The sequence below is a fragment of the Globicephala melas genome, chromosome 5 (assembly GCF_963455315.2).
Source record: "Globicephala melas chromosome 5, mGloMel1.2, whole genome shotgun sequence".
Classification (NCBI taxonomy): Eukaryota; Metazoa; Chordata; class Mammalia; order Artiodactyla; family Delphinidae; genus Globicephala; species Globicephala melas.
Genome location: NC_083318.1, coordinates 9,281,152 through 9,305,396, shown reverse-complemented (window position 1 = coordinate 9,305,396; position 24,245 = coordinate 9,281,152). Strand labels below are relative to the sequence as shown.

General features: G+C 33.8%; 1 protein-coding gene across 1 annotated transcript; it reads right to left on the bottom strand.

Annotated features, from left to right (window-relative positions):
• Positions 1–18,957: 18,957 nt before the first annotated feature.
• PABPC4L (poly(A) binding protein cytoplasmic 4 like) lies at positions 18,958–24,161 on the bottom strand. The gene has a single exon (XM_030876922.2). The coding sequence runs from the start codon at positions 23,804–23,806 to the stop codon at positions 22,694–22,696; it is 1,113 nt and encodes a 370-aa protein (XP_030732782.1). The 5' UTR covers positions 23,807–24,161; the 3' UTR covers positions 18,958–22,693.
• Positions 24,162–24,245: the final 84 nt, after the last annotated feature.

Genomic DNA, 24,245 nt, shown 5'->3' with positions numbered 1-24,245 from the left:
CTCCTGGTTAACTTCCAAACAAAGCAAAGTTCAGTCTCCCCAAAATTTACCCAGTATTTACCTTTGATGTACATGAGAGCTGTGTAAAATCTATTTTGTATTTATGTGTACAATGGAAGGGGATTCTAGGCCCTATTTAAAGTAGACACCTTATCCCAGTCACTCTCTATCAAATAACCCTGTTTATTTTTTCTACATCACTTTATAAACTCTGATCATATATTTTTATTTTGTCCCCCTAGTCATCCATTATTTATTTTCCTCCCCCCTCCACACACATACATAACAGCTTCACACACATAACATGCTGCCTTATACACACACATAATCTGAATTTGCACTTTCTTAAAGAGGGGAAACCTTGTCTGCCTTCCTCATTGCTCCATCCCCAAGATTTAGACTGACACATTGTAGGCACTCAATTAATATCTATTAAGTAAACACATATTATATATATATATATTTATTTTTAAATTTTTTTTGCTGTACATGGGCCTCTCACCGTTGCGGAGCACAGGCTCTGGATGTGCAGGCTCAGCGGCCACGGCTCACAGGCCTAGCCGCTCCGCAGCATGTGGGATCTTCCCGGACTGGGGCAGGAACCCGTGTCCTCTGCGTTGGCAGGCGGATTCTCAACCACTGCGCCACCAGGGAAGCCCCATATTTTATATTTTGATCCCTTTTATTTGAGTTAAATGTATTGCTCTCCTAAGTGAGTTCCATGTCATAGCTTAAGACGCAAAGTAACTATGACAAGATTAGAACAACTCAAGAGGAACACTGCTGTGATGTGATTAGCAGCAGCCATGTTTTACATGGTTATTTTAATGTTAACTACCAAAAGAACTTTTACATCAGGAGATAGTTTTTAAATTTTAATTTCTAAACTACAAGTGAAATGAGCTGATTCTAAAAATTGTACACGTTATCCACTTACGAACTTTAAAAAATTGACATTTTTAGTCTCTCATGTAAGAAACAAGAAACAAAAACACTGCATTCAGAATGAGCCAAGGTACACTTTCGCAGGAATGTTGAATCATAGTTTGCCTAAGGAATACCAGAATTGCTCACATTTGCGTATTTAGATTAATAGTACATTTCTAAAAGGTTTGTGCTGTAATTGGAACTTAAGTAACATTTGTAAAGTGTTATCTGTCAGAGTCTGAAGAGACCCAAAGAGAATGTATGTCATTATGCAAAATTACTAATTAAATACAAGTAATTTAGCAGATAATTTACATGTGCATTATATAATAGAAATTATTTAGTTTTAGGGGTTCTCTTTGTATTTCTAAAGTAATCTTGACCCAAGGGATCACAGACTGTTAAGAAGAAGTATAAATTATAGAATGAGACATATGCTGAACTGACTCATAGAGCTTTTGTTGTAGCTAATGATTCCTCTAACAGTAATTGCATAAGGGAAAACATTTTCTTTTTAAGTAAATAATGTTCATTACCTCTTAAATCTACTGTCACTTGAAAACATTAATGTGGAAAAATTTTTACCTTCTTGATTAGCTCTCCAAGGATATCCAGCAGCTTTAAATTAATATTGATCAAACAGAAACCATCATATCCATCAAATTGTTCTTACAAATATGGATGCATGGGAAAAAGTATTTTAATAGATTCTGGAAAGAAAAACACTCTCCTGAAATATACTGTAAATATATTGCAAATTATTAATATGAGGAAACTGTTGGAATGGGGGATTTATTTTGTGGCTATTGATAAGCACTATCTCTATTGATAAATCTCAAATACTTCAATATTAAAGATTTGTATGTATGGTCAAATTGCAACCATATTGTGTTAGTAATTGTTACCTGAACACTGTAACTTTGGGAGGAAAAGAAAACAACCTGTCTTCCTAAACTGACCTTTTTCATCCAAGTTGTCTGAAAGCTCTATGAGGGTAGGAATTCTGTTTCTTCACAGATTTAGTACCAATAACCGAAGGCACATTTTAATTTAGGTGACAATTCCCTCAAGTTCTTTCTGTTTTCTTTTGTTTTAATTTATTGTTGGCTTTTAAATAACTTTTTAAAAATTTAGTATTTATTTTATATTATTTTTCTAATTGTTATTGATATAATTTAATGCTATTCACTTTCCTCTGATAACTACTTTAGTTGCATCCCAGATTCTGATTATGTCCTGCTAAAATTCTGAGGCATGTTGCAGTTTGATGTCTATTTCCAGTTTCATCCAAGAGTTAACATTTTGTGTTTCTAGGGAGAAGAATTTTATGTTTTTCAATTTTATTATGTATTTCTAGTTTTATTGAAAAGAGTTCAGAGAGTTTTATTTCTATTTTTGGGAATGTATTAAGATTTCTTCTGTGGCAGAAAAATGGTCAATTTTCATGAACATTTTCTTTGCACTTAAAGAAGCATAGTATCTCTATCTAGATTAAGATTTCAATATATAAGGTCTACGTTATTGATGATAAATGTTCAGTACTTCTATGTCTTTACAAAGTTTGCTCATGTGATCTGCCTTGGATCAAGAGAGCTGTGTTCAATTATATTTTTGTTGATTGTTTTTGCTTATTTCTTCTTGCCACTGCTGTAATTGTTGTTTAATAAGAATAATTTTATTGTTTGCATAAAATTAATGACTGCTACACGTTTCACTAAGCAATATTGTTTTTAACTTTAAAAAACTGTAATTTTGTTATTTTATACTACCTTTTTGGTCTAAGTTTTACCTTTTCAGATATCAAGATTTTAACCTCTACTTTGTTTTAATTGTGTTTGAAAAATGCATTTTGGCGTATCCTTTTATTTTTATCACTTTTGAAGGTTTTTTGTTTTTAGGTTTGTCTCTTGTATAGAGCATAATTTTTAGCTAATAAAAATATTTTCTTTCTATTGGTGATTTAAGCTCATTTACTTATTGCTATAATTAATATATATAGCCTCTAATCTCATATTTTAAAGTCTTATTCACATATAGGTATATCAATATGTGGTCATTTATTCTCTCATCATATATTTTAATATTTAGAAAACCTTGCAATTCTAGATTAACGGTTACCTTTGTACTAAAGTTTTTAGAATATTCTTAGTCTTTGCACTTTTTAATTCAGTCCATTGTTTCCCTCTATGAACAATATTAAATTTAACTAGCAACTTTTTCTTCCTTCTCCTCTCCCTTTCCCTCCAGATCCAAATTGAAGTAATGTCTTTTACTCCCAGTTAATACTTATAGGCACTTAGTGAGCTGATTCTACTTTCATATACTCTCAATTTTCTAAACCACTTTTGCTTTATCTAAAATGTCAGAGCATTTAACTTTCACATACTTTATCATCTTCCAGTTTCAAGTTGATATCCTCAGTTGTTTTCATTTTCTAAAGATAATTTTCTAGTAGATTTTCTCAGGAAAAACTTTGGAAACAATATTCCCTGTGTTCTGTCATGTTCTTAAAATCTGTCCATGGCCTTTACACCAGAAGGTCAATTTGGATAGATATAATACCTTTTAATCATACTTTCTTTCCTTAGAATCTTACATAGTTTTCTGGAACAAAACATTACTGTTGAAAAGTCTGATGTCAATTTGATTTCTTTATAAGTGATTTGAACTTTTTGTCTGAAAGCTCAAAGAATGTTTTTCCTTTTGCTCTGAAGTACAATAATTTTGCTTGAATATTTCAAGGTGTTAGGTTTCAACCACTCTAGGTTGATTTTACCAGGTACCAGGTATATATGTGTGTGTATATTAATAGTGTTGAATGTATTTTCCCCTTTTGACATTATCTACATACTTATTCATTATTGTTTCCCTTCCAGCTTAAATTTCATTTCCATATTTTTTTTCTTTAGAGTTCACTAATTTCTAACATGATCAGATACCTTTTTATATTATCTTGTCCAATATAATTTCTAGATTTTTCTAAAGTTGATTGTTGCTGTTTTTCATAGTTCCTAACATTTTCTCTAAACCTTTAACTGATTTTGCAAGAGTAAGGTAAAATTTTTATCTGTTTTTTGTGTATGTTTCTTGGGCATGCTTTCATTGTAAGAATGTTATGCTGTTTACTCAGTATTAAGGGCTGAATTCCCCGCCCCACCCACCCATTTATATGTTCAAGTCCTAACCTTCAGTACATCAGAATGCTACTGTAGGGTCTTTAAGGTTAATTGAGGTCACTAGGGTGGGCCCTAATCCAGTATGACTCTTATTCTTATAAAAAGAAGAGATTAGGATGCAGAGACAGAAGGAAGACGAGTAAAAGCTCAGAAAGAAGACGGCCATGTACAAGCCAAGGACAGAGGTCTCAGAAGAAATCAGCCCTGCTAGCAACTTGATCTCAAACTTCTAGCCCCCAGAACTATGAGGAAATAAATTTCTATTTAAGCTACCTTTGTTATGGCAGCCATAGCCAAATAATACAATTGTTCCCTTTATTTTTTCCAGGAAAGTCATTGTATGGGACTAAATTTTACCTTCATTTATTTGTCACAGAAGATGGGTTTTCCTATTCTATTTTAATGGGAGAATTGGTCAGAATAGCCTTCCTATTTCCACGGTTATAAAGCTCCTTGTTGTATTGCCATGGAGAAAAATATTTTTAATTTTCTTATGTTTTCTGACATCTTCCTCCACTGCAGTCCTCCGTGATTTTTATGCTTTTCTTTCTTTTGCCCTAGTGTCCCTATCTTACTCCATTTAGATTCTACTCACAAAAGTTTCTCCTCAGTGCATGACTTTGGTCAGAAAGGAAGATTTTACTGTTGACTTTCAAGAGTCATAGGGTCTAGACTGCCTCAGAACTGCTTCTTTTCAGTAGTCCTCTCCACTCAGCTGTCAATCAAAACCTGTGTTACCACCCACCCCCCTCTACCCAAAAGACTCAGTTGCCTTTCTTTTGGGTTTGAAAAAATGTCATGTGAAGTACAGACATAAATATTTTCACTTGCCCTACTTCAAGGCTATCAGAATGTTCTTTATTGTCTTTTAAATTTTTCTACATAGATGCTGATAACAGAGGTGCCTAGTTGCTAAAGAATAATAATTACTACATTTTTGTTGGATATTAAAGGAGACTGAAAAACTATGCTGCAACAGTCATCTTGCTGTCAGACTGAAGTGTGCCTGTTTGGTTATTTTAATTAATGTTCCCAAACCCAGTGAAGAATAAAAGTACAATAGTGGATCCCTCTCACACATTTGTAAGATTATCACGGAAGGGGCTATACTTATCAGTACCTTGAAAATATATTTTCTTCCCTAATTTCTATCTTCTACATAATTCTAACTTCCTATTCATTCAATTTAGTGCATTAGCAACATAATTGATCCACTTCCCTACACATTGCCCTTTTTTGTTTTTATTCCCTCTTGTACCTTAGCAAGATTGTGCACCCCTAGCAGGTACTACAAGACTAAAGCATAATTGATTATGGAACATATATTAGAATCAGTGAATCCCAAGATCAGATTATTACTCCATTGTATTTCAGTGATGTGAACTTCTTATTCAGTGAAAATACCAATATGTTTACTTTTGGTTTAATTTGTTTTGTAAATTCTCTACCTTGACTTCTATATGTATTTTTTCGTGCCTCTCAGGATTTGCATCTCATTACCGTCTGTACCTTCTGTATACACACTTCAATGCACTGAGATATGATTGGTTCAGCCAGTCACCACCCGAATAAAAGATATATATTTGGATAGATCTCTTCTGTTTGCCTACTGCTGATTTTCAATAGTCAGCCTATAGAGCGCTGTCTCTGGATCTGTTTGCCATCATTGTTTAGTAGCTGTGGCCAACATAATATGTCCATGAGTTTAACACTTGGCCACATACAGGAAACTGCCTATTGCTTTGTTCAGAAGAGAGGTGAGGGAGCAAAAAGTACTTATTTTAAACAATGTTGATGTTCTCTGATGCTCAGAACATACTAAAAGTTATAGTGATAGTTTACATAGCTCCTTTCATACCCATGCCCTTTCTAGGATAAAATACAAGTACTTATGGGTTTGTGGGATTCCTAAAGAAACAAGGTTCAATAATTAAAAGGTTAAGTAAATATGTGCAATGCCAGCTTTGGTAGACTCAAGTTGTTATTGTTTTCCTTTGTTTGGTTGTGATGTCACCAAAATGACAGTACAGTTTTCTGAGAATTAATAAAATGGGACTCCCTTGAGCAATTTGGAAGAAGATGATGGTAATCCTAGGCTGCAGAGTAATATGCAAAGAAAATACCTTAAGAACATATATCAAATAAGAGAAAAAGAATCAAATAGAAAACTGCAAATGTAAAATGGTCTTAACTGCAATCTTTTTCCAAATTAGTCCAGATTCCTGAAGAATACAAAGCTCTATGCAAAGTTGTTTAAGCTAAGGGGAAATTTCTGCTACTGGTGTATTTTGGAGAGAAACATGTGATGAATAGCGACCTAGAATCCTCAGGTAATCTCATGGCCACAACTGGAAGAGGCAAATTAGAAAAAGAATAGCAGCTTGTTTAAACTATGTTTTTAATACTAACTTTAAAATTTATATACTTAAATATGTTACTTGTTAAATATTGGCACATTAGAAACTACAAATGCATTAACTTGTATTTTTTTCAGTTGACATAATTGAGTAGAGAGAAAAATCAGTATACCATTGGTAAATGGTTATAATCTATATTAGGGTTCATATAAATAGATAATCATTTATGTATGGCAATGATGTTGGATAGCAAGTCATTATGTTAAAAGTAAATATATTTCTATGTATTTTTTTAGAATAACAAAAATATTTTACTAAAACATAGTAAAAATAAGAAATAACAACAAAACATCTTATAACAACAAAAATATCATACAGCTAGGAATAAGACTAAGAAAGATATGCAAGACTTCTACACAAAAGCTATGTAATATTATTTTAAAAATTAAGGAGCACAAATAAATAAAGGGATATCCATTTTCATGGGTTAGAAGACTATACTGTAAGGATTTCAGCTCAGAATCAATATGATCACAATAATTTCCCCAAAAGATTTTGTGTGTATATATGTGTGTGTACACATGTGCAAAAATATATGCATGAAATTGTAAAAGTTGCTTTTTTTCATTTGTGTGAATATTCAGATAGCTAAGAATAAGCAAGATAATCTTTAGTAATAAGATGAAAAGATTTGTTCTATCTGATATAAAGATTATAAAGTAATAAAGGCTATATGACACTGGTAAACGATAGACAACTAGACTAACGGAATAGAAATCCAGAGACTGACCTGGTAAAACAAATGTGGGCATCTGATTTATGACAATATAGCACTTCAGAGTAATGCAGGGAAATGTCTATACTTTTCAATAAATAGTAGTATTGAATCTGCTGGATGTCTACATGGAAAAAAAAAGATCACTTCCGAATTCATATCATAATGAAAAATCCAGGTAGATTGTAGATATAATGTAAAAGATGAAGTTTTTAGATATCAACAGAAAGACAAGCCATAATCTGGGCTCTCACCCGTCTAACCCATGATGTGTTTACTGTCTCTATAGTTTTGTTTTTCCCCACAAGGTCTTAGAGTTGGAATCATACCATGTGCAGCTTTTTCATATTGGTCTATTTTACTTAGTTATAGGCATTTAAGATGCCGCGATGTTTTTTATGGTTTGAAAGCTCATTTCTTTTTCACACTGAATAATGTTCCATTGTCTAGATGTACCATAGTTTATTTATCCATTCACCTGCTGAGGGACATCTTGGTTGCTTTCAAGTTTTGGCAATTATGAATAAAGATGCAATAAATGTCCATGTGCAGGTTTTTGTGTGGACACAGGTTTTCAATTTATTTGGGTAAACACCAAACAAAGTGCAATTGCCAAATATGATAAAAAGTATGTTTACTTTTGTAAGAAACTGCCAAGCAGTCTTCCAAACTGGCTGTCCCATTTTGCAGTCCTACCAGCAATGAATGGAAGTTCTTGTTACTCCATATCATCATGAGTATTTGGTATTGTTAGTGTTTTGGATATTGACCATTCTAATAGGTATGCATTGGTATCTCCTTTTTTTAGTATGTAATTCTCTCGTGACGCATGAGGTTGAACATCTTTTCATATGCTTACTTGCCCTCTGAAAATCTTCTTTGGTGAGGTGTCCATTAAGGTATTGTGCCCATTTTTTAGTCAATTGTTTTTTTTGTTGTTGTTGAATTTTATTTTGGATATCAGATGTATCTTTCACAAATATTTTCTCCAAGTGTGTGGACTGTCTTCTCATTCTGTTGAAATTGTCTTTGACAGAACAGAGATATTTAGTTTTTATAAAGTCCAGTGTGTCAGCTATTTCTTTCATGGATCATGACGTTAGAGTTATATTTAAAAAGTCATCACCATACCCAAGATCATCAGATCATCTATAGACTTACTCCTATGTCATCTTCTAGGAGCTTTAGAGTTTTGCATTTTACATTTGGGTCTATGATCTATTTTGAGTTAATTTTTGTGAAAGGTATAAGATCTGTGTCTAGGTTCACTTTTGTGCATGTGGATGTTTGGTTGTTTCAGCACCCTTTATTTTTCTTTTTTTAAAAATTATTTATTTATTTTTAGCTGCGTTGGGTCTTCGTTGCTGTACACAGGCTTTCTCCAGTTGCGGCAAGTGGGGGCCACTGTTTGTTGCGGTGCACGGGCTTCTCATTGCGGTGGCTTCTCCTGTTGTGAAGCACGGGCTCTAGGAGCGCAGGCTTCAGTAGTTGTGGCGCATGGGCTTAGCTGCTCTGCGGCATGTCATTGGCAGGTGGATTCCTAACCACTGCGCCACCAGGGAGGTCCAGCACCCTTTCTTGAATAGGCTATCTTTTCTCTGTTTTATTGCCTTTGCTCCTTTATCAAAAAGTCAGTTGGCTGTATTTATATGGATCTATTTCTGGGATCTCCATCCCATTCTATTGATCTATTTGTCTATACTTTCAGCAATACCACAGTCTTGATTACTACAGCTTAATAGTAAGTCTTGAAGTTGAACAGCATCTGTCCTCCAACTTTGTTCTTCAATGTTATGCTGACAATTCTGGGTTTTTGCCTCACCATGTAAACTTTAGAATCAGTTTGTCAATATCCACAAAATAACCTGCCAGGATTTTGATTGGGATTGCACTGAATCTACAGATAAAGTTGTGAAAAACTGACATCTTGACGATATTGAGTCTTTCTATTCATGAACATGGAATATCTCTCCATTGATTTAGTTCACCTTTGATTTCTTTCATCAGAGTTTATAATTTTCCTCATATAGATCTTGTACATATTTTGTTAGATTTATACTTAAGTGTATCATTTTGGGGGTTATCAATGTAAATAATATTGTGTTTTAATTTAAAATTCCTCTTTTTCATTGCTGGCATGTAAGAAATTGATTGACTTTTCTATATTAACTTTGTATCCTACAATCTTGCTATAACTGTTTACTAGTTCCAAGAATTTTGTTGTCAGTTCCTTCAGGTTTTCTACATAGATGATCATATAATCTATGAACAAAGATAATTTTATTTCTTCCATCCCAATCTGTATACATTTTTTCCCTTTTCTTGTCCCTATGATAGTATTATTTTTAATTTTGGGGGGAAATTCCATACTGTTTTCAATAATGGCCACACCAATTTGCCTTCCCCCGAGTAGGGCACAAGGGTTTCCTTTTCTCCACATTGTCACCAACCCTTGCTATGTCTTATCTTTTTCACAATATCCATTCTAACAGATGTGAGGTGATATTGCACATTGGTTTTGATTTGCATTTCCCTGATGATAAGTGATGTTGAGCATCTTTTCCTGTACCTGTTGACCATCTGTATGTCCTCTTTAAAAAAATATCTATTCAGATCTTCTGCCTATTTTTAAATCAGATTGTTTGGTTTTTTGCTGCTGAGTTGTATGACTTCTTTATATATTTTGGATATTAACCCTTTATAAGATATATGATTTGCAAAATCTGTCCCATTTTGTAGGTTGCCTTTTCATCTTGTGGATGGTTACCTTTGCTGTGAAAAAGCTTTTTAGTATATCTGATATGAATTTTATGAATTTCTTAGTCATTATTGCTTCCTGTTATTTTCTCTCTTTCTTCTCCTTCTGGTATTCCCAGTACTCATATATTACACCTTTTGTCTTGTCCTACACTTCTTGGATATTCTATTTTTTTCAGGTTATATTTTTCACTTTAGACTTTTGGAAATTTTTATTGACATGTCCTCAAGGTCAGAGTTTTTTTTTCTCAACCATGTCTACTCTACTACTGAGCCCAAAGGCATTAATCATTTCTGTTACAGTATTTTTGATTTCTTGCACTTCTTTTTGATTCCTATCATTTCTGTCTCTCTGCTTACCTTACCTATTTAATCTTGCATTACTCATCTGTTCTTGCACATTGTCTACTTTTTCCATTAACACTCTTATGAGATTAATCACTGTTGTTTTAAAATCATAGTTTGATAATTCCAACATTCCTGCGACATCTGGGTCTGGTTCTTATGCTTGTTTTGCTTTTTCAAACTGTGTAATTTACCTTTTAGTATGTCTTATAACATTTGCTGAAAGGTGGACATGATGTACTCTGTAAAAAGAACTGCAGTGGGAAAGTGTGGGAAGTGAAGTGTTCCATAGTCCTATGATTAGACCTCAGTCTTTTAGTAAGCTTGTGCCCCTGGGCTGTTTTTAATTTTTCACTTGCATAGGTGGTACAGGATGCCTAGATGGGGCTGGAGTTGGCTATTTTCCTTCCCCCATGTCAGTTAGGCTCTACTAATACCTCAAAATGTTAGACTTTTACAAAACAGTTTCTTTTTAGGTCAGGCCTTGTTAAATATAGAGCAGAATGCTTTATTTCAAAGTTACATTTTTTCCCCTCCCGGGATGGAAGCATGATGGGATTTTCCTCTGATTTTCACTGTGAAAATCTGATAAAACTCCTGAAGGTAAAACACACAAAAATGTACCCTCCGCCTCCACATAGGGACTGGGTCCCCCTGAGGTTTTTATCTCTCAGGCATGTCCAAACTGAGCCTCCAGCAATTTTTCAATTACCTTTCAGGTTTTCCTGCAGTTCAGGTTTTCTGCACAAGTTTCTGCTTGTGGGTTTCTGCTTCAGTATCTGTGTTTCTCTGTATCTCTGTCTCTCCAATTTTAGCGGAAGCGGTTTGCTTTGTAACCTTATTCCTCTGATGGATATAAGAAAAGTTGTTGATTTTTCTGTATGCTCAACTTTTTACTTGTTGTTCTAATGGACTGGAAACTTCTGATACATTTATATGCCAGACTGGAACCTCTCAGACGTTTTTAATAGAGTTTTGTACCCACCGCTCATTTACGGTGTGCTTTGCAGCTAATTTCTGGTACCTGGGCATGGTTGAGAATTACTATTAGGCGATGAAGCAAACATGTAGCCAATGACTTGGGCCAGAGAAATACAAAAGTCCAGACTGTGTAATTTTAGTCCAGAACTCCCAGACTTAGTCTGGGACTGCACATAACTTTCCTTAAAATTTTCCTTCTCCATACTGCTTCTTCATTCTCCTAACAATATCTCCTTGGAATACTTTCCCAGTGAATCCCTCACTCCTGAATCCTTGCCCTAGGCATCTAAGAAATTCTAAAAAAATAAAATGCTTTATCAGATTTTGGAATATCTCCATCTATTCTTAGTTTTTTATGAAGCTTTTATATGTGAATGAATGTTAAATTATTGCAGATGCTTTTTCTGCATCTATTGAAATAATCATTAAAGTTTCTTTTTCTGTAATGTAGTAAAAGTGATTATTTTACTGATGTGTGTGTGCGTGTATATATATATATATATATATATATATATATTTCAGATTCTTTTCCATTGTAGGTTATTACAAGATATTGAAATAGTTTCCTGTTCTATATAGTAAATCCTTGTTGTTTATCCATTTTATATATAGTAGTGTGTATCTGTCACTCTCATACTCCTAATTCATCCCCCCCTTTCCTCTTTGGTAACCATAAGTTTGCTTTATATGTCTGTGAGTCTGTTTCTGTTTTGTTAATAAATTTATTTGTATTATTTTTTGGTTTTCACACATAACTGATATCATATAATATTTGTCTTTCTTTGTCTTACTTCACTTAGTATGATATTCTCTAGGTTCATCCATGTTGCTGCAGATGGCAATATTTCATTTTTTTTTTTAAGGCTAATAAACCAGTGTATATATGTACCACATCTTCTTTATCCATTCATCTGTTGGTGGACACTTAGGTTGCTTCCATGTCTTGGCTATTATAAATAGTGCTGCTATGAACATTGGGGTGCATGTATCTTTTTGAATTAGAGTTTTTGTCTTTTTCAGATAAATGCCCAGGACTGGGATTGCTGGGTCATATGTTAGTTCTATTTTCAGATTTTTAAGGAACTTCCATACTATTTTCCATAGTGGCTGCAACAGTGTAGGAGACTTCCCTTTCCCCACACCCTCTCCAAGAGTAAAATTGATTTTAAACATTAATTAAACAAGATTTCCTTTCTGGAAGAAACACCAACTTGATATTTTATATATATTCTTAAAATTATTGCTGGATTAAGTTAACTAAAATTTTATTTAATGTTTTTGTCCTTATGCTGATGAGTTAATGTGCCCAGTAGTTTTTATCCAGGTCATGTTTGGGTGTCAAGGTTATGTTGTTTTCATAAAATGAGTTATGAGATGTACCCATTTTTGTCCTTTTGAAAAGACTTTTTAAAATTGGAATTGTTTTTTAAATATTTTTTAACATTCACCAGCCATCTAGCACTTGGATGTTCTCCTTAAGAAAGATCTAATCATATTGATTCATTTACCTTAATATTGGTGAGATTATTAATATTTCCAAATTCTTATTATCAGTTTCAGTGAGTTACTTTAATCAAAGTTTTAAAATTTTATCTAAATTTCAAATTTATTGCCATAAATTTGTTTATAATATCCACTTATGAAGGTTGTCATGTCTACAAACTATGTGGTGAAATCTTCTTTTTCATTGCCAATATTAGTTATTTGTGCTTATCACTTTAAAAAATCAGTTTTATTAGGTAGTTTATTAAATTCATTAGTTTAAAATTTTTTGAGATCACTTTTATGTATTTGTCCCTATTTCTTTAATTTCTGTTCTATATTTTCTTCTACGTCATTCTAATTTCTGTTCATTTTTCAATTTCTAGAGAAGGGTACTTAGCTTATTCTTTTCAGCTTTTTTTCTTTTCTAATATATACATTTTTAAGACTATAAATTAATCACAAAGCATACTTGTATTCTCACAAGGTTTGATATACTGCATACTGATTATTATTCAATTCAGAATTTTTTCTAATTTCTACTGTAATTTTAGATCATATTTCACGATTTCTGGATCTCTAATAATGTTCTAATTATATTTCGTTGTTGATCTGCATTTTAATTGCACAATGGTCAACAGGTATATTCAATGTGATTTTAGTCCTTTGAAAACATTTGTAAGTAGGTTTATAGTTCCTTATGTGATCAACTCCTGAAAATATTCTACTTGAACTTGAAACTAAAATGAGTTCTGAAGTTGTTTTCTATTGTTTCTACATATGACAATTAGGTCCATTTGTGTTATGGATACAATATTCTTACTGATATTTTCCTTGCTTATTCCATATGTTTCTACTAGACAGAAGAGCAACAAGAAAATAGATGACTTCAATAACACTATATACCAACTAGACCTAAAAGACATCTATAGAGCACTATACCCAACAATGCAGGGTACATATTCTTTTACAGTACACATGGAACATTCCCTAGGATAGATCACATGTCAGCCATAAAGCAAATCTCAATAAATTTAAAAGTGTTGAAATAACACAAAGTATGTTTGCTGAGCACAAAGAAATGATACTAGAAATCAGTATCAGAACAGTATTTGGGAAGTTCACAAATATATGGAAGTTAAAAAAAAAATACAGCTCCTAAATAATCAATGGATCAAGGAAGAAATCACAAGTGAAATTCGAAAATAATTTGAGATCAATGAAAAATGAAAACACAACATAACAAAACCTATTTATTGTACCTAAAACAATGCCTAGGGAAAATGTCTAACCATAGATGCCTATGTTAAAAAAAGAAGAAAGATTTCAAATGAATAACTTATCTTTCCACCTTAAGAAATTAGAAATAGAAGAGCACAATAAACCCAAATCAAGCAAAAAGGAGGAAATAATAAAGATTAAAGCAGAAATAAGCAAAACACAGTAAAAAGAAAGGAATTGAAAAATAATAGGGAAAATTAATGAAACCAAAATTTGACTCTTATAAGAGGTAACATTTCTAAAGAAAAAGAGAATATACCATTGTCTATGAGTACATAAGAGTACTGAAAATATATATTCTCACAAAAACTTGTAAACCAAAGTCACAGCAATATTATAAAGTCAGGAAGTGGAAACAACACAAGTGTACAACAAATGATGAATGGATAAAAAGAATGTGGCATATCCCCACAAATAGATATTATTCAGGCATGAAAAGGAAATAAGTACTGATACATGCTGCAACATGGACAAAACTTTAAAACATTAAGCTAGGCAAAGGAACCTAAACACAAAAGGTAGCATATTGTATGACAGCATTTATAAAAAATGTCCAAAACAGGCAAATCCTTAAGGACATAAATTTGAGTATGGTTGCCAGGCACTGGGAGGAGGAGAAAACAGGAGTAACTGCTCATGGGTGTACGGATTTCCTTTTTGAAGAGACAAAAATATTCTGAATCGGATAATGGTGATGTCATACAACCTTTTGAATATACTACAAACTATTGAATTGCACACTTGAAAATGGTTACTTTTATGGTATGTGATTTATAACTCAATCTAAAAGGGCATCTATGACGATTTTCTAAGCTGCATTGTCCATTATAGCCCCAATATGGAAGCAACCTAAATGTCCATTAATGGTAAAAGGATAAATAATTTGTAATATAGTCACACCATAGAATAGTATATGATAACAATGAACACATTACTACTGCATTGAATAGTAATGTGTGAATCTCACTAAAATATCTTGAGTGAAAGTGACACAAGAAGATGCATGCTTTATGAATCTATCTGAAAACAGTTCAAGGTACCTAACATTAATCTGTAGAGTTTAAAGTCAAGATAGAGGTTACATTTGAGTAAGTGTGACAAAAAAGTGATCGGGAGGGAGGAAGAGTGGTGTAGGTAATGTTCTGTTTCTTGACTTGAGTGGTAGTTACATAAATATAATTATTTTCGTATTATTCTTCACATTATATGCTCAAAACTTCTACATTTGTATATTTAATATAAATTTTAACTAAAAAAATGATTAACTAAATAAAAATCCATCAATATGTAGATTTTCCCTAATCGTTTTTGCCCATGCTTTCTTAGTTCTATGCTGCTTCTATATGAGCACTTCCCGAACTGATCCCTAATAACAGATTTCATTTAGATGCAATGATTTGCTACTGAATGTTGTTTCTCTACCCAATACTTTATCTTTTTAAGGACTTACTACTTGCTTTACTTGTTCTCTTACTAAGGCAGGGCAGTTTCCATCATGTGCTCCTGCTAGAATAATATCAGATTGCCCACTAAGAAATATATCCAATCTATGCCTTAAAACATGAAAAGGCGTAGGTAGGGAGGAGAATGAGTTGTTACTTAAAATAGTAATGATGATGATGATGATGATAATAATATTTAAAAATAACATTCTAAATGTTTGAAGATGAGCCTCCTCGACCTTTTGTAAATGCTTGCTTTTTATCTCCCTACAGCGCTATGCCATGTAGTCTAATTTCAAAAAGGTACTGCTGCCTCTGTAGTGTAACAGCCTTTGGAAAGCCTTCCTTAACACTTGTAAGAAAAAAAAATAAAAAAGAAAAGAAAACAATACCTCTATTTTGAAAAGATCTCTTACTTATTTTTATCTGGCAATAAATCCCCCCATCATTTTTTTTTCATAAACCAGTGGGAAGATTCTTTTAACCCTTGCAATAAGCATACAATCTGATAAAAAGTTAAAGTTTTCAGTGAGGCAGGGATTAGGTAAAGGAGTTGAAATAAGAACAGTTTATTTCCAGCACACTGACCAAGGGAAACTGTAGCATAAGAATTGGACTAAAAGATGCACAAGGATCATAAAAATGCAGATCTCTTAGGCCACGGTAAAGATTTACACCTGACTTTAAAAGTAATGGATGGCTATGGGAGGTTCTGAAGCAGAATAACATAATAAAATTTGCATTTGCAATATATTTTGGTTAAAATAAAAATAAATATTAAAATAAAAATGAGCTTACTATACAATCTCAGTGCCAATCGCTCTTTACCAATTATAATCTATAAAATATAAATGTCACTTATTGGGCTTTCCTAGTGGCGCAGTGGTTGAGAATCCGCCTGCCGATGCAGGGGACACGGGTTCGTGCCCCGGTCCGGGAAGATCCCACATGCCGCGGAGCAGCTGGGCCCGTGAGCCATGGCCGCTGAGCCTGAGCATCTGGAGCCTGTGCTCCGCAACGGGAGAGGCCACAACAGTGAGAGGCCCGCGTACCGCAAAAAAAAAAAAAAAAAAAAAAAAAGTCACTTATTATAAGTACTACGTAGGAAGTATAAGTGAATAGAGTAGTGGATAATACTAGATTTTCATTTCTAACACCTCCCTTGGTAATTCAATAAAATAATGATGTGTCAAAATAATTCTAAGATTTGGTTTGCATTCAAATTGAGGCACTTTTTTGATTAACAAAGATTTGCTGGCATTACTATTATAAAGGCTTACTTTAACTTCAAGGAACTAGAATTGGCAATATGTCAAAATTGTGGTGCATTGGTATGCCAGTGGCACATGTACAAAGATGAAATGGAATGTAAATCAAAATTGTGATTCACTACAGACTGTCAGATATGGTTTCCTAAGATAAGAAAATACCATTGGAAATACTGATTAAAAAAACTCACACACACAGCAGAATGAATCACAACCAATATTCACTCTATGCAAAAAATAAAATTTAATAAAAACATCCACCATTTCAGTGACATTGCCTTTGGAACTCAAATGTGCTGTTAGTATTTGGCAGAACTTCAAACTGGGGATATTTTTAATATCTAAGGTGATGTAAATATAGATGGGTTAACAAATTCTGATGTGATATTGTATAAACTGCCAATATCTTTCAGAAGTTAAGTGTCTTCTCTACTATGGCAAAGAATGCTACGAAGAAGATCATTTTTCTTCTCTAGCTTGATGGGTTCAACTGTGTCATTCAGGGGAACATCAATATAGTTCAAAGCATTCTGTGAACTCTAAGACAAGACAAGACCATGAGACAAAAACAACAGTAGCTATAAATATTTCCTCTGAACAAACTTGCAAAATAATCAGACCCTAACAGATTCAAATATGAGCATATTTGTAACTCGGAATTTAGTACATCTGTTTTTTGTTCCTTTGTTTATGTTGGATGGTTAAAATATATGATGGTTATACCACATTTGTGTAATACAGAAAAAAATAAATTGAAAAGTTTAGATAAGTCCAATTTTATTAATTCTTACAATTTTAATGCACTAAAGGACCTAATATAAATCCTTTAGTAAAGGAAATGAATACCCATTAATTTATGTTTGTGGTTACATTAGTTTTATATAATGGGGCCATTTTGTAGGCACCTAAATTTTTAGATGTTTTCTTATAATTTATCTGTTACAATGTCAGTAGGAATTATTTTTAAAAAATTCTTTATACAGAATATCACACTAGTTGGTGATATACATAGTAAATTCCTTCCCTCTAGTGGTATGATTCTAAAATATTATCTAACATGCGTGAAAACATACTTGGTTTAGATTACTTTAAAATAGAACTCAAGGAACTAATACCTTATTAAATGTAGATTTATTTTGAAACATACTTGATCATTTGTAATCTGTTGATAATTATTTTTGGTGGAAGCCCATTGGGGTGACTAAATTGAATCTGCCCATTTCAGCAGAATTTTCAGGAGATGCCTAATTTATATCTAATAAAGCATGACATGTAAAATCACAAGTCCCATTACTAAACAAAAATGAATTCAATTTTATACAGAATATATTGCACAATTTATTCCCTATGCTTGTACAACCTGAGGGAGAGGAAAATCACCAGTTTGACTCAAGTGTTGAAAATGATTTGTAGGGAGGAATTTTAAGAGCTATTTGTAAGCTAACATTAAAAGAAGAAAGAAAATATCCATTAAGTACTGAAATTAAAAATTAGATACAAATGATGAAAAATATCCAGGGTTTAGTGGATGCATACTCCTACACCCATTCCTACTCAAGTTCCTTCCAACCATAAGCCCATTCTGCACAAAAAGTTGACTCCTTTCTCAATTCTAGTGGCAGATCTTGTTGAATATACATATCAGTAATGAACAATGAGAACTGAGGGGGAAAGTTGTTAAAAGGTATTACCTTCTGAATGCTGCTGTGTCTCAGTGCGATGACAGGAATTCCTGTAACCATCTTGAAAACCTGATGATGAAGCTAAGACACAGAGGGTGAAGAGCCACGAGACTCCAGCAGAACTGATGTAGAAGTTCTGATATACCTTGCCTGAAGATACCTTAATTCTGAATATTTTGTTAAATACAGCTTCCTTTTCTAGGTAAGGTGGATTTTCTATTCCTTGAAGCCAAAGCTATTCTGAGGATATTTAATTTGTTCTACTTTCTAAAATGTATATTTAAAACTTCTCTTTTCTATCTACTGTTTTATTATTTACTTAAAATAATTACATTATGAGGCACATTTTCCAAATATAATACAAGTAAGCTAATTCTAAAACCTCAAAATAGTGGCTAAATTTTTCTTTAAAAATTAAATTCAAAAGTATCTTTAATGTAGTGAATTATTTCTCATGAAAACTTGGTCTGTATTAGAGGTTCTTTTCAATCATGGTCCCATAATTATGAGTAACTTAAAAAAGAAATACTAGTTCATATGGGACTTGGTCTTTTAAAACATGAAATATAAGGATCTTCATTTAAAAACACAAGTTGTTTTCAATTTACTCCTACGAGAAACCGACTGCTAGAAAATTAGAAAAACTTAAAAAGTAAATAAATAAAAATCATTTTTGGACATGAAAATTCTGGACACCATTGAAAGATTTCGACTTTATTTGATCGCTTCTCAGTGGATTTATACAAATATTAAGAACATGAAAATACCAATACTAAAACCACTTTAAAAAGCTTATTTTTACCAAGTATAAATTTCCATTTAAAAATTTAAAAATAAAAATTTAAAAGGCACGTTTCTATTCAATTGGCTGCACATGCAAGCAGGCAATGTGTGTGGGGAGAGAGAAGGCAGAGCAGAAGCAGTGACTCAAGGCATCTCTATGTAAATTAGCTTTTACCGGAATGCTTATCAGAAAGTGAAGATTCTTTTTATTTATCAAGGCACTTGAACATAAAAAGAGTAAAGTTTCGTGAGTGCCTGAACCTCTACTGCCAACTAGGATGACTTGATAGAATCACACACATACAAAATCTAGAATAAGTAAAATTTAAATAATCAAGAAAATCTACAGGATCATATCTTTTTGTAAACTGACAGTCATTTCTTAAGGTAAATATTAAAAATAAGTAATTTTTACTAAAATGGCATATTATTGTGTCATTATGAAGCTATAGCTACAATTTATCTAAACATCTGGTATTATGTCCTATTAAATCCCCGTGCATGTGCTAAGAGAATGTTGAACTCAGTTCCCTGATATTATCTTGATAATCCATTTACAAGCATTGTGAAATATTGTTCAAATATTTGAACATTTTGATAGAGTGGATTATCCAGAAAGAGATGTCAAGGCTTGACACACCTACTACACTTCCCAGTCCTGTTTCCTGGCACCCTTTCTTAAAAGCTCTCTGATTTGGAGGTAAATACTTCTCAACATAGTAATTCAGAGAGCCAATGAGTTATAGTTGACATATGGATTTCAAATAGACTCTTACAGTAAATCAGTATTTACCAAGGCATGTTAATAGAATTGAAAAGCAAGACACTTTAAAAATATTTAGTATAGGCTGTGTATAAGATACTGTATACACAAAAGTTTTGTTTAGAAAGTATTGAGAATATGAAACTCTGAAAATAATAGAAGACAATACAGATGAATTGTGTGTGTGTATGGGGGGGTTGTATATTTGAGGTGTTCAAAGTGTTTTGAAACATACTATTAAAGCCACCAAAGTATAAGATTGCAAATTTTGAATTTAGAAATTTAACTTTGGAATGACCCTCAAAACTATAAACAAGATGGGAATATCAGGAAAAAAAAAAACCAAAACTAACAAATCCATATAAATAAAAACCACCCCAACAGGAAAACAGACTAAAGTCATGAAAATAGACTAAGATCATTTTCAAAAATATGAAAATACAAATGTCCAGTAAATACAAGAAATGCTGTTTAACTTTTGAGGTAATAAAAAAGTAAAATAAATAACCATGAAATATTTTGTTTTTACATGTCATGTTGAATCAGATAACAACTTAAACAAAATCCTTTGTTCTTAGAGTATATGGAAATGAGCCATCCTCCATACTCAGAAATGTTAAGTGGCACAAATCTCTGAACAGCATTTGGGCAATTTAAATATTAAACATTAATTCCAATGAATCATACATTTTCTGAAGAAAATAATTATATACATCAGCATATAAGAGTTTGTAAAGGGTGTATCTACAAGTTGTTTATGATAGAGAAAAAAAAAAGGGAGGAAACAATCTAGCAACCTATATGTTTATCAAGAGGAAATTGTTATATTATGGTACAAACATTAAAGGAAAGATAAAAGTCATTAAAATTATAGTGCAAATAATTATTTGTGGTCATGGACGTTGACTATGGCGTACTGTCAAATTAAGAAAGCAGTTTCAAACAAGGTTTAGAGCATGATTCCATTTTTGTTAAATCATGTGTATAAATATAGAGAAAAATTTGGGAGGAGATGCAAGAAACTGTAACAGAAGATCTGTTTGCATAATAGGATTATGTGTTGCCGTAATTTTTTCATTGTCCATAATTTTTCATTGTCTAAAGAGATTTTAAATTTAGAAAATGTGCAATGAATATACATATAGTTCATACAAAAATAAACAGAAACAGATTTTCTCATTCTTTCATAGCTAAAGTATTGCCACGGAAATATTGTAATATTTCTTTTGTACTGGTAATATATGAAACAGAAGACTTGAATATATGGTTACAGGAAACAACGAAGCAGAGTAAAAAAAAATAAAACAACAACAACAAAACTATTTTCTAGACACCTTTGGTATGAGAGAATCAGAATTTTAAAAGTAATTACTTAAATGTAAATAAATAACTCTTGCATCTATTTCCAAAGTGGATTTCAAACAGCACACAGTAAAAGTCAGTATAATAAAACCCTTTTTAAAAAGTATAGAGGAGCTGAGTAATATAGAGGAAAAGCAGGAGAGAAGAAAAGATCTGGGAATGGGACTGAAATAAAAATCATGCTGGAAAGCAGGCTAAGTGATGTAACTTCAGTTTATCAGAAAATCAATTAGTGAACTTCTGATCAATCAAGGCTAAAAGTGAGCCTTCATGGGTTACATAGCTCTTAAGGTCTAATAAAAGGAGACGTGGAGTTCATAAACATAAACTCACTCTTCTGAACCCTGAGACAATATCACTACATGTTACAACATATAACAGAGATTAGAAAACACAGTTGTTAAACAGAATGTCTATGTTTTCTATATATGACTTTTATAATGTTGGTACCTGGTTCAAAACTTAAGGCATAATTTTATGCCGTATACGTATGAAGAGAATTAAGACTAGGCCAACTTTTTGACCTGAAATGATACAGGCTTATAACTTAAGGAATGTGGAAGTTAAGGTTTTACTATTCAAGTCACAATTTTGATAACCAGCAAGCACCTGGATTATGTCAACCAATGGAAAGAACGGTAAAATTTCCTATAAAGCACATTTGTAGGCAACATTAAAAAACTCCATCATTAATTTCAGCCATCAGAAAAACACCATTTCAGGATATAAATTGAAAGGAAATTCAACTATTTCCTAGTATTTTAAACATTAATTCAAAATGAAATTAGATATTGAGTTTGTAGTAGCAATTCTTAAACTTTGGTTTCTTTAAAAAAAATTGATGAGAAATTAGAAAATTTCTGTTTGTAAAAATAAATTACTTTGCAATCCTCGGGTATAAGAACTACTTTGGGCATATTTTCACGGAAGAAATTAAAGCTAGCAATATTATTAAAATAAGAAAAAGTATGCAATAAATGCAAATAATTACCACACTTCAGTTCATTCAAAATGCAGTAAAAATGTATCTAATTATACTTACTGCTATGAGCACTACAACAAAATCAGAAAAATATACCATATTATAATTAGATGGTGTGCCTCTATAAAAAGAACCAAGGTTCTAAGATTCACTTATTTTTCCTCCAAAGAAAAATAAATAGCTTTGTATACAAAACCTTCTATCATAATGTTTACTAAACTAAGCAGCCATCAGCTGGGATTTGAAATTTACTGAGGACGATTCAGGCAGAGATCACTAACATCCCCCAAGCTGCTACAAACACTGGCTGGTGCATTAAGTTTTCCTCTCCTAGGGCCTCTGGGCCAGGGCGATGTTGAGCGGCTTGGAGCCCAAGATGTGGCCATTCATCTCAGTCATTGCTTTAGTGGCCTCCTCAGGAGAGGAGAAGCAGATCAAGCCAAACCCTTTGCTTCGCCCTTCTTCCTGCATTACCTTAACTCTGCTAATTGATCCAAATGAAGAAAATTCCCTCCGTAGCTTATCATCATCAATGGTCTCATCCAGGTTCTTAATATAGAGCTTTGCTCCCCGGCACCGCCGAAATCTTTCCTGTTTCAGCTGCTCAAACATTTGCTTTAACTCAGCCTGTCGCTCTGCTTTCTTTTGTGCCCGGCCTACAAAAAGCAGTTGTCCATTTATGTCCTTTCCATTCATTTCTTCAACAGCCTTTTTGGCAGCCCCGTGGCTATCAAAACTCACAAAGCCAAAGCCTTTGGATTTCCCACTGGAATCTGTCATCACCTTAACACTCAGGGTTTTTCCATATTTGCTGAAAACTTCCCTCAGTCTCTCATCATCCATGTCATCTCCGAAGTTTTTGATGTAAACATTGGTGAACTCACTGGCTTTGTTTTGGAGCTCGGCTTCCCGATCTTTGCGGCTCTTGAATCTGCCAACAAACAGCCTGCAGTCCTTAAGCAGTGCCCCATTCATCTCTTGGATGGCCCTGTCGGCGGCAATCTGGTTCTGAAAGTGCACGAACGCATAGCCCCTGGAGCCGTGATCATCACTCATCACCTTGGAGGACAGGATCTTCCCAAAAGACGAAAAGTGTTCATAAAGGGTTTTGTTGTCAATGGATTTGTCCAGATTCTTGATGAACACGTTCCCAATTCCAGATTTCCTCAAGTAGGCGTCACGCTGAGACCACATGAGACGGATGGATTTGCCCTTTATCGGGTCAAAGTTCATGGTGTCCAGGGCCTTCTGGGCATCCGCCAGCTGCAGAAAGTTCACGTAGGCATAGCCCAGAGAGCGGCGGGTGACCAGGTCCCTGCAGATGCGGATGGACAGCACGGGCCCCACAGCGCTGAACTTCTTGAACAGCAGGTCTTCGGTGACGTCCGCGTGGAGGTCACCCACGTACAGGGAGGCCTGGCGGTACTTGGCTGCTACATGCATCTCCTGGCTCCTCACCGCCACAAGCCGGTCCCTAAGGAGCTCCTGGAGTGACTTCTGCAGAAGGGTGGCCCGGGCTCATGCGTGGTGGCCTCAGAGTCAGCGCTCTGAGGCCAGGCGATGCGGTTCATTCACGTACAGCTCCCCAGGCTCGGGCAGCAACCTCAGTCAAAAGCCCCAACCAGTCCGGCCAACCCTGGGAGGGGGCGACAGAACCTTGAAATGTCAAAGAAAGATTCCTAGGTCAAGCCGTCCTTCCCAGCCACTTGGTGAGGAATCTTCAAGTGGCGGGCTGGCCCTCCATCTCAGCGTTCTCCACAGCCATTCTCCGGTCGCTGGTTTCTGAATAAAGATAGGCCTCGCTCAGGCCGGTTTAAAGTTACAGCCGCCGGGGGAAAGAATTCCACAAGTGGCGTCTGAGGCGGCGGCCCGGGACGCGGCG